The sequence below is a fragment of the Pezoporus occidentalis genome, unplaced genomic scaffold, assembly GCF_034315485.1.
Source record: "Pezoporus occidentalis ecotype Australia unplaced genomic scaffold, CSIRO_AGI_Poc_V1 ctg16, whole genome shotgun sequence".
NCBI lineage: Eukaryota > Metazoa > Chordata > Aves > Psittaciformes > Psittacidae > Pezoporus > Pezoporus occidentalis.
The window spans coordinates 66,026-78,294 of record NW_026913425.1 but is presented as its reverse complement, the minus strand read 5'-3'; the positions used below and the strand labels follow the sequence as shown (position 1 = coordinate 78,294).

At 39.6% G+C, this 12,269-nt stretch overlaps 1 protein-coding gene across 3 annotated transcripts in view; it reads right to left on the bottom strand.

Moving 5' to 3' along the window:
• Positions 1-6,157: 6,157 nt before the first annotated feature.
• ZSWIM6 (zinc finger SWIM-type containing 6) overlaps positions 6,158-12,269 on the bottom strand; it is a 50,249-nt gene continuing 44,137 nt past the window's right edge. For all 3 annotated transcript variants that reach the window (XM_062612283.1, XM_062612282.1, XM_062612284.1), the window contains 2 exons: positions 11,055-11,136; positions 6,158-8,762 (listed from right to left, as the gene is read on the bottom strand). In XM_062612283.1, the coding sequence (XP_062468267.1) occupies positions 7,900-8,762; positions 11,055-11,136 (945 nt within the window). In that variant the 3' untranslated portion in view covers positions 6,158-7,899. The remainder of the gene's footprint in view (positions 8,763-11,054; positions 11,137-12,269) is intronic.

Sequence of the window (12,269 nt, the reverse complement as noted above, 5' to 3'; positions counted from 1 at the left end):
CCAATGTGGCAAACGTGCCAGAAATACATGCTATTCTCTGTTCAGCAGGACAAGCAGGTGCATAAAGTAGCATTTCCACACTGGGCTAAATAGAGTCAGTGCCATTTGAGTGCATCCAATTAGATCTCCCACTCACAACCCCAAACTAAACAGACCATCTGGCTACTAAACAACCTACAACTAAAAGACCAAATCATCCTGTCTGGCTTGTCTGGACTTTCCTAGGAGCAGAGAACTTGTGCATTGGCAGTGTATATGCTCAGTGATGTGCTCCAAACTCTAGTCCTTAATTACTGTTTTCTTGATTCAATTCTTTCTGGTGAGCAACCAGATGTTGGAAAAACTTCGCTTTTTAAGAAAAAAAAAAAAAAAAATCTTCTTCTTATCTTCTGGCTTTAATGGCCTACATTTCATATTGGGAAATCAATATGCTCACAAGGTAAATGACATCAAACTCCAAATAGTGTCATACTGTTTTCTTGTGAGGGTTGGCCACTTTTTCCTCAACTAAGAACAGCACATGTAGTCCCTAAGAGGCAGGAACTGACTGGTGTAAGGCTCAAGGTTTCCATAAAAACCAAACCAAACCCTGTTTACTACAGGGTAAGGTAATGCAGCCCAGCATGAGGAACACAGTATAACGCTGTATATGCCTTGTGAGTGGCTGAGGCATGGAAAAAGTCCTGAATCTTTCCAGATGGAGAACACAGTGACAGCTGGGAAAATGCAGCCTGCAAAACCAAAGCCACTGTGGTGGTGCAGCAATTAGTCTTCCTAATATGGAATAACCTTCTTGTAAAAGGCTAAGAGGTCCAGAGCAACTTGAAAACTCTGAGTACAGTCTCTGTCTACATAAGGCAATGCTGAAGTTTCTTTTTCAGTATTTAGGTATCCTCCTACACTAAAATTTCCCAACATGCTTATTAGACTTCTCAGTTGCCCATTACACAATTTAGACATAGCATATAAATAAAAATCTCCTAGATGACAAGTAGCAACCAAGGAATACCTCTTACAGCAGAATATCCAAAGTCTTGTAGTGTTTTAATTTAGACCCTGGACTCCTGAGAATGTGTTGTACTGGCACCGGGCAGTCTTCCCATGGTTACTGCTGCATCCACACCATACCCAGAAATCAGCCACCAGGTGGCTAGAGAAAAAAGGCTTTTAAACTCAGGAAACAAAACACCTTCCAAACATACCTCCTTATCCTCTCCTACCAAAACCAGCCAGCCAGGGGTATGGTTGTCACAGCTCCATCTTCATGGTGATGCAGGCAGAGCATGACTCTGAAATAATCCTTCTTCAAGTACATTTGTCCCTTTCAGCAACAAGTTAGCGGGACAATCATGTCTTCCACTTTGGTGGTTATTCTGGGGTACTTTTAGTTAACATACTGAGCTACTAAATGGATTTAAAGTGTCAATTAGAGGCACAAAAGAAGTCATGTTTTGTTCAGAAATCATGATTTCCTGTCATGTAAGTGAACAACTGCTGCTAAACATTATACAAATAGGATCTTGCTGGGAAAGCTTTTCATGCAATTTTCCCTGTTGCAGCCTTAGATTCTTGAATTGTTTGGTTGTGCTGCTGGGGGTTCCTTAACATGTAGGCAAGAAGGCCCTAGGACGGCTAACTTTTGCCCCAGATGCCTCATTTTCACAGGGGTCAGAGGGGCTTCAGTGATACTGTATGTAATGCATCTGAACAGTGACAAGTTTTAGCCAGCCTGACTCATTTCCCTGCACACTGGAAAAGCTGGGTGATAAAGAAAGCATTACAAATAATCATTGTGCTGTTTAACAAGATTCAGGTCATCTGGAATCTGAGTCCAAATGATTTTTCCTGCCCACTGACCAGGCAGAATTTGGCACTACTTCTCTCACCACTGTTGTTCTTGTAACTAACAGGCTTCCCAAAAGTGCCTGCCAAGATTAGCCTTGATATAATTCCAGCAACTTCACCAGAGGAATATTTAGCTCTGTCCTTAATCACCCCCATCCTTTTTCCAGCTTTCCAGAATCCTTCTATGAGCAGTGATTTGTCTGTGATTTTTGGGATGCCAAACCGGGACTTTTGTGTGGTTAGGTCAGACAAGCAATTCCAAGGTCAGATGGTGGAGAGGCAGACAGTGCTGGTTCTGAATGCCAGCTGTGGCTGCTGCCTGAGGTCTCAGCTCACTGGCCCTGCAGCAAGCATGACTGAACAGCACAACTTTCTCATTCACTGTTCCAGATACTTCCATCACCATGGATGTTAGTTACCAAGCAGTGGCTCTACTGCTGATTTTATATCATCAGACCACAGGCATATCATCTTCCAGGTAATCATTTTTCCAAATACAACACTCTTGAAATTACATATACAAAGAAACAAAGGCTAAAGAGGAAGAAAAGGAAAGATACCAATGAAACGCAGTTGGTACAAAACTCAGTAAAAGGCATTCACTGCCTGGCTCCTGGGGCAGTTCATGAGTATGGTACTATCTAGTCATAATCACTCTCTAAACAAGAGCTACAGAAATGCAACATGTTTGTTTTAGAAATAACTTGTGCTCTGTGGCCAATACATGTTAATATAAATCTTTGATCCTATGACCTTGTGGATGTCTACAAATATAGCAGCTGATGTAATTCTCTTTTTTAGCCAGGTTCATTTCTCAAGGCATACAATGCTCTACTACTAATTTAAGGGATACTTCTACTACTTAAGGGATACGGATCCTACCTGTAAGGATGGATTGCAAACAAACATCTCAGCTGACAGCTAGGTGCTACTTAGTGTTGACAGCCTAGGGGGTTAACAAAGGTAAGAAGACTCCTGTCCTTGCCTGTGCAGTATGGAGTGTTCACTTCCATACAAGAGGCAGATCCTAGCAACCTTTTCACTCAAGGAAAACTATCCCTGACACTCTTTCATCTCGTTAGGAATCTTACAAAGCTTTTCATCTCATACTCAGTGTAGTTTGTAACAGGCTGAAAACCCCTCAATCTCTATTCTCCATTGCATTGTCACGAGGCAAGGGTTGAACATAACACTTTGTGGTTTCTGTTCCTTGCTTCCCCACTTGCCTTGGAAAAAAAGTATACTTTCAAGGGAACAAACACTTAAAAGGATGGAAAATGTTTGTAAATGAACATTTTAGCTCTAGCCTGAACTGCAAAGCAAGAGAATACCTAAGGATATCATACTTTCCAATTCTGCAAAGGTATCATTGCCTTTTTTCCAAATTATATCCTACATTAAAAGTAAATGAATAACCAGGACTTTTGTTTTTAAAGTGGAAGTGGAGACTGGATGATTTTTCAGTAAAAAAAAAAAATCTGTATTTCAATCAAATTGAAGGCATCTCAGTGAAATTAATTTACTTCTAGCACAAATCCACTCTATAGAACTACAAATCTAAATTGTCACAACTCAGAAAGCAAAATTTCCCCTCCAGGGAAGCAGCACACATTTTGATGCACTTACGTTACTTATACCCACTTATATGAAAAACTTAATTGCTACTAAACAAATGGGAAAGAAATGTGTAGCCCAAACTAATTTGACAGAACACTAAATCATTACTGAAAAGTGACTTTCACATAAGACTTTTGAAAGCTCACAGCATGAAACTTTGGATGGATGTAGAAAGAAAATTATAGACTACGTTTTTACAGAAATGAGATTTACTAATGCAAAGCACTCACAGTATTTTCTATCCCTAAAAATACTAGGAAGCCAATTTCACTTTTTGATAGTAAAACAAAAAATATCCCCAGAATTACACTTGTACTGCAAGAACACTTGACTGGTCATCCAAGGGCTGATTACACCTGTATTCCAAGTAACAAGTGACAGGACAAGAGGTTATGGTCTCAAGCTGTACCAGGGGAGGTTTAGATTTGTTCTTTTCCAACCTAGTTCACACTATGGCTCTATTAGACACACCATCTTGAAAGAGTTTCATCTCTTCTGCTAGACAACCACAGTGAAATACAGTCCCAGTCTTCTTGTTGCAGCTCAGCCTCAGAACATTAGCAGCAATTTCTCTCAAACAGTCTTGAATTACTTGTCGTGTACATGCAATCCAGGTTTAGTTCCACTGCCAGTTTTAAAACCAACCGATTTTGAGAATAAGGCGTGAAGTACTCCAAGGGAAGCAGTTTTGGATTTCAGTTGCACCCTAAAGTGAGCCTCCCATATGTGCCTTCCTTTATCATGCTGAAAAGGTGTGCAGTTTTCTCGAGTAGGAAAGCTGGATGTGGAAATGAAGTAAGTGTTGAAACAATATAAAGCTCAATGAATGTAATTTGGGTCAGGAAAATCTATCTGGCCTCTGTTTTGGCAGAAGCAATAAAGGAAATCTATGAACAAACTTAATGGGCAAAACCTGGTTTATTGGGCTGCAAGAGTCTCTTAATACAGAAATAATACCACATCTTTCAGGCTTTCTCAACTCATCAAGACTGAAGATTCAGTGGTAGCATTGAACCATGCCATCCTGCTCAATTCCCTTCTTTACTGTGTAATAATCCTGGCTTAAAAAAAAGTTCTCATGTAAGGAGTGTTAAAATGCATTCAAACACTTAAAGACAACACAGCAGTGGTTTCAGTATATATGTCTCACATACCTATGTCTGAAGAGAAGGAATTTGAAACACACTATTTTGACCAGGCTTTTCTATGCTTCAGCTTTAGGAATTACAAAAACACTTGTTTCACCACAAGAACCCTCAGGCATGGGTTTTGTTTGTTTATTTTTGGGTTGTTGGTGGTTTTGTTTGTTTTTTTTTGGTGTGTTTTTTTGGTTGTTGTGGGTTTTGTTTCTGTTTTTTTGTGGAATCCCATTCCTGGGTTCTTCCTACCTCCACAAAACAAGAGCAGTACATATCTACGTATGTTTCTAGAGAGATTGGCTAAGCCTCTCTTGGTCCTTGAGGACTTTCAACACGGTATGCGTGAACTGCACTGCCCAGCCCCACTGAATGCAAGAGATTTTACAGTCATGAAAACAAGCCAAATGAACTTCCATGAGTTCTGAAAGAATAAACCATTGTGCTCTTCAAAACCAGGTGGCAACCACCAGGACTGCATTTAATTCTAAAGCCTGGTCTTCAAATAGGTTTTAATTCTGCAGTCTGTATCATTCCTTACCACCAAATTATTTGTAAGAGGGATAAAACCCAAACCAAACAAAAAAAACCAAAACACAGCGATCTAAACCATAATACAGACTGAAGTTCTGTAAATACGGTTTGTTCCTTACTGTCTGATGCAAAAAATTCATCTAGGATAAAACAATAAAGCAAAAATGTAATGTGGATTTAGTACTTGAAAGGGATAGAACTCACAGAAGCTACAGTTAGAACTATTAGGTCAGGACAACTCAGCTGTTAGCAAGGCATGATGGACTCATTATGTACATTACAAGTTGTATGAGACTCGTATCTTTTCCTCTGTAATCTTTCAGGGACACAAGTCTTGCTATCAAAACTCATGGTAACACTGCCATCTCTGATAGCTGCTTGCCGCATGGTAATTGTGTTTTAAGCTGGATACCAAAAAAAAAAGTAAGTGTTCAGATCATGATGTCAAATATGACATCGTGTAGCATTCCTAAGATGATAAAGATGCTGGTAAACCAGAAAGCTTTGATATTCAACCATGCTGTGTCCCATTCTTCACTGAGGGCTAAAAAACTCACATAACTTCTACAGAGCAAGTGCCCCCAAAAAGCAGAGATGGTGGCTGTCAGCTGGTGAGCAACATCTCCATGCTGGGTGGAGTGAAAATACTTGAAAAGCCAATCCAAGAATAACAAGAACTGTCCTTGCATATATTTGAAGCACACCTCAATTCTCATGGGCACCAAAAAATCCACTGAGTGGGAATACACCCCTGCACTCTACCATCCTACCAGGGCAGTATGTCAAGTCTTACTGTTCACTGTACACACCACACATCTTCAGTCACAGACAGCATTTGTTCTCTCCTCTGATGCACCAATTTTCTTCCACATGCAGCTGAGAACATTGCCATTTACAAGCAGATGTTTGAGGAACAGAACATTTCTTCCCTGGGCTTGGTGGTCATACTGCTTACCACCATAACATACCAAAGTTGAAAGCTACACAATCCAACTCGAGAAACAGACACCATAAAGGACATAGAATCAACTTTCAAAAAACTAATTTTAATCAAAACAAAAAAATTGTTGATCATTAACAAGTTTATAAAACAGTGATTTAGTTACATAAATAAATTGATATCAGTGTATCAAATCTTACTTTCAACTTCATGAGCATGTTTACATGGGTGATGAAGTACAACCTTTTTACCTATTATAATAAATAAAATGGAGAGCATGAAATAGTTTTTCTAAACAAAAATACCTACAAACATACCTCTAGCATGTTCTCTAATGAAGGGAACAAGAGACACTGGACAACTTTTGCACCAAAACATAAAAACTGCTTTAAAAAGCACAAGGATACAGAACCATCAGCTAAAGTAAAGACACTATACTGTAACCAAAGTTGGTATTTAATAATATAATGAACAGTTTGGTAGTTAGATCTCCAGTTTGGTTATTTTAAAGCATTAAGACAAGGCAAGATAGAAGGCTGCTTTTGTTTGAGTAATTCTAGAGAAAATAAAATATATTAAAAAAACAAACTGAAAAGTAGAACAGTCATACCTACACAACTTTCTGTCCTGCACAAAGTCAAAATACCTATGCAGAATATATATATATAATATATATATATGTTATTTGTGCACAAAGGTTAGCTTATTATTAGCTCACTGCAAAGGCGTAATGTATCAGGTCAATCATTTTGGAAAACATTTTGTGTTTTGTGTCAAAAAGGATATTTCTTTAAGTCTTCTAGGCTAGGAGGCACAAACCCCAATTCTGGCATACTGTATTCTTAATGCTAAGGCTTGCTGCTCTGGCTGTGTATGTTTTGTTGTCCCTCTTTACTATAGTGCCTGTTACAAGCATGTGTGTATGTGTGTATACATATATATGTATACACAAGTTGTATAAATATATATATATAAAATTTCCCCATTAGGTATCAGTCCAACCATGCAATCCAAAAGGTGGCTCTGCATAGATGCCCAGCATATAGTTCACCACCTGAGCCAACCCTGAAGCAAGGCGCACTTTAGTCCTTCTGATAGGCTTTCTTTTTTGTTTAAAACCAAGCTACTGCAGCTTCAAGTATTTTGCATTACATAGATTTTTTTTATAAATTAGTTAATGTTATATTTTTCAATATTCAGACATATACTATAATATATATACAGTACAATAAATGCTCTCATTCTTTTTTTAATTTTTTTGATAAATCCCTGAGAATGTATGTTGACAGTCGCTAAGTTTCCACATGCACAAGCATTGTGTGCCATGCTTCTGGATGAACAGCACTGCAAAGCCACGTGGTCAGCCTTTTAACTATTAGTATTTCATTTGTTGGTTTGTTTAAATATGCTGAAATGTTAAGGATGAGTTACAAAGGAGTAAAGCTGAATCCATTCGAGGTACTTATCACAGGATGGAGGTGTTTTGTTTGGTTTTTAAAGCCATTACAATATATGTTTGTTTTGAGGCTGTGAACGTATACAGAAAGAACAGGAGAGCGATGTGGGCTTTTGCCACTTGACAACATATACTCAGTGTAAACCAAACCTTTTTTAACCTCTCTCTCATACAAAACAGGAAAAAGGAATAAAAAAAAAAAAAGCACACAAACTTTCACAACATGACAGTTTAGTTTGCAAACTCAATATAACTATACACATATAATACCGGTGTGGCTCTGTTTCTTTAAGTTAAAAAGGATACAAAGGCAGGCTCAAGTAAAAACAAACCACCCCTCCCATCCCCTGATCCCCATTCACATATTTTCGTCAACCAAACCGCTCACGAACTAGCATCATCAGTTTCTTTTTGCCTTTGTAGATTTGTTTTAGGTTGTCAATAAACTGTGTAAACTGGATGTGACCATCATGAGCCATTAAAAAGGTCTCTCGGGCCTTGCTAAGGAACTCTATAAACTCACTATAGTGTCGTGGGCTGATGTGAGTGAGACGTGAATGAGTTGTATTAATGTAGGCTCCGATCGTGGCATCCAAGAGTTGCCGTAAAGGGGCTTTGTCCAGTGACATGAGCTTTCCAGAGTTCCTCCTTCCATGAAGTCCCACCATGCCAGGAGTGGTCAAAGTACATCTACGCAGAATGTCTGACAGTACTGTTGCACATTTGACACTTTTGACCACCAGAGGTATTATAGCTGCTAGCTCGTTTTTCCCAAGGGAGTGGCTGAGTGCACATGCCCACAGAACGTCATTAATGGCAGGGTGTGTGTCCTGATTGTAACTCAGGTTGAGATGTGTCATGGCCAAAGTGGCCAGCTTGTAGGCCCGCATGGGGTAACCCCGGTGCTCCATGTATCGTGCTATAGTAAAAAGCTGCGAGTAGCTCATGCCTGTTGTAGCAGCATCTAAAACAATTTGGTACGCGGTCTCAAAAGCTATGTGATCTTTTTCACATAAGGTCAGTGCAGAGAGAGCACAATTCTGAGGATCCTTCATGGCACACTGTAGAGCAAGCGTCCTAGCACTGCTGGCCAGCTTCTCCTGCTGATGGCAGTCCAGATGCAGACGGACAATGGTGCTGTTGGACATCACTGTTGTAGCAACAATACTAGTGGCTTCTGTTGGAGTGAAAAGTGTAAACCAGTTTTGCATGATACTATCCAGTGCATAAACACCTGAGGGAAGAAAGGAAGGATTAGCCAAAACTGATAAAATCTGGCAGGTATCGATGTTTAGCAAGAGACGGCATCTGCAGCAAAGTCTAAGAGGTTGCCACTACATCTAAGAGGATGCACTTCAGCAAAAACTGCTAAACCACACAGCACGGCTGAAAAAGGACATTAAAACAAAGGCTACAGTGCAAACTCTGCAGGAACCACTAAAATACAGAGAATAAAAGCATAAATAAATAAACAAATAAAAAAGCCTGCATTATAAGCTTTAATCTCCTGGTGCAACAACTGAGCTGTTTTACTTGCTATTTAAGACAATCTGGGTAACAAATTCTGCCTCATTTGGTCTCATCACATCACTCGAAAGGAGCCCTCAACACTGAATACTTTTGAAAGCTGATTTTAACTTATTTTCCTACTGTGCGCCTCAAGGCACAGCACGTAAAGAAAAGAATCTCCAGGTACGCTAAATGGCTTTCTTAACAGAACACCATAGCACACCTTAATGGAACACCCTAAGTACACCTTAAAGGAACACCCTAAGTACACCTTAAAATACCCAACATCCTAACCCCCACCTCCTCCTAACGGGCTTTTGAGGTACATCTTCTGTCACATTCAAATGCCCCTGAACATCAAGATCCTTATTAGATAAATACTTTGAGCAATATGAACTACTGAGTATTATCTGAAATAACTGTTTTCCTTAGCATCACTTTACTCCCAGTGTACGTTTGTATGTCTGTTTGGCAGGGGCTGGAAGAGGGAAACCGTGATAACAGGTTTCATAAATTGAACCTTATAGCCAACTAGAGTGCCTTGTTATTGCTAGAGGCAGTTTATACACAACTGTGAGCACACCTGAACCACACCCAGAGGTCCTCATTTTCTCTGTAGGACTCTGGTGCTTCCCATGCACACCTTCACTCATGTGCAACAAGTCAGCATAGCCAGAGAACAGCAGATCTTCATGTAAATAAAGAGACTCCTTGCTTTACCAACTTGATTCTCAAGAGTATTTTGCATAACATTATAAGGTTCTTTATGGGATACTCCTATTAGAATATGTAAACTAATTTAAAGCAGTATTATAACCAGTATTTTATTTGATAATAGGCAGCTACACAAAATAATACCCAGGCACTAGTATCTGTAAGGCAGCCTCAGCAATCATTATCTTAGCAAAGATATAAAAGCAATAAAACAAGAGCATTGCATGAAATTTTGCAGACACAAACCACTTTCTGGCTGAGGGCATACAAAGGCAAGCTGTATTTTCCCATGCTATTGACAACACTAATTTCCCAGTCAAGCATAACAAAACCAATAAATAATCCCGGGAATAAGCAGCAGCAATCCTCTGAAGTTCTGAAACTCAAGAAGTACTATGTGATAAAACCCAATCAATAAGATGTATGAAAAAGGAATAAATACAGCAGGGAAACCTGCTTTACAGAAATACCATCAGTGACAATTAAAACTGCTTCCTTATTGTAAGTACTTATATTGTCCCCACTTCCACAACTGCTCGTTCATTTATTTTATTTTTTACAGCTACAGTTTTTAATGCACTCATCTTCAGATCCTATATCCTCATCTTGCAGATGGTAAATACAGAAGCTAAGGGATTCCTCATCAAGACACAGGAGATCTACAGCAAAGCCCAAAAATGAAAAGAACGTCCTTCTGAGTGCACTGCTCTCCCACTGCTATCCTGTAAGACTGCTTTCCCCCCCAACTTACTTTCACCTTATGTGGTTAAAAATGGGTATAACATTGGTATTTGGTTAGCTTTACAGGGCAGACGAGCTCTGCACGGTATGATAGCCACATAACAAAGATGCATTACATTTAAAATCTTGGATTTACTCAGGGGCTTAAAAAAACCCAGCCCCTAAGAATGAGAACCTCTTCATGAGATCCACATGGTAGGAGGCATCCTCAGCATTTCATTCATCTGTGTTCTGGTTTCTCTTCCCACAGCTGACCTGATAGCTCTCTCAACTTGCTTTTCAAATGCAATCATGGAGAGAACAAGAGAAAATCTGGGGTATTTCCCAAAGGTTATGCATACCCCCATCTTGCAGGATTAAAGAAGCTACTCTACACTACTCAACTACTGTCTCAATTGGTCTGGGCCTAAAAAAAAAAAACCACTCATCACTGCCATAGTGTCTTCCACCAAAGGAATTTTATAGATGAACAGAAAGTGGAAGACATACGCAGAACTTGGGTGATGTCAAGCAAATCAAGCCCTCTAAGATTAGCTGACAAGAGAAACATCTCAGAACATACCTACTTCTGTTGCACATGTTACCAACCACCTCACCATTTCCCGCCGTCGCCAATTAAGTGTGGACAGTGTCATCCGCATCACCTATCAAAGCAACACAAACAAAATACAAATTAATCCTATTGCAAACCAAGGCAATATACCAACAATTAGGGATTTTAAACTACTTGAATACACTAAGGTTCAAAACGTCAGCCCCTTGTGCTCCCTACTCTGTTACCTCTTTTTTAGCAGGTATGTCAAAAAATTTGAAAAATACTGCTCAGCTAACTTAAAACAGCATGCAGAGAGTAATTCCAACTGCAGATCCTTTAAGGCTATGGAAGATACCACTTACATGGTCAAGAAAAAAAACCCACCCCATAAAAGAGACTCAATCCAACATTAAAAGTCCCAATAAATTACTGATTACTCAAATTCATAGAATCATCGAATCATAGAATCGTTAGGGTTGGAAAGGACCTTAAGATCATCTAGTTCCAACCCCCCTGCCGTGGGCAGGGACACCTTACGCTAAATCATATCACCCAAGGCCTCGTCCAACCTGGTCTTGAACACTGCCAGGGATACCATATCCTGCATGGAAATTGCATGTATAGCTACCTGGACAGATCCCACAGACACCTAGATGCAGAAAGCAAGTAGTTTTCCCCTTAAAATATCAGTGATCATACTATGGTATTACTGTTTGCAGATTTAAATAAACAGCATAATAGGTCAATCCTAGAGCTCTCAGCCATGATCTTTACACATTAAACTCAACAAATGCACTCACAAAACAGCTTGGAGTCAGCAGCATTTGTAAGAGGGTTCTCAACACATATCCCCTCTCAATCCTAAGGTTACTTCAAAGTGGCATGTAGCCCTCTCACGTATGTCACTCTTGCCAACTCCTTTCATCCTACGCTGTAGACAGGATAATTAAGAAGACGGCAAAATTGTTGAGGAGCACAAATGCACAGATGATCTTTAAGAAGTCTGGTTATAAGCAACCATGAGTGGTTCCAGGCTGGTCTCCAAAAATTCCCAGACTGAGACCCTGTTGACTGGTTGTAGACATCACCTAAAGTTACACAACAAGGCCAGCTTTTCTGGCCCCAGACATTGGGGTATCATTTTAACTAAACACTAATCTAAATGCTAGATTAGAGTACAGCATTTTGAAAGAAAGAAAACTGAGCTGCAAGGAGCAACCCAACACATTTTAAACTGTGAAA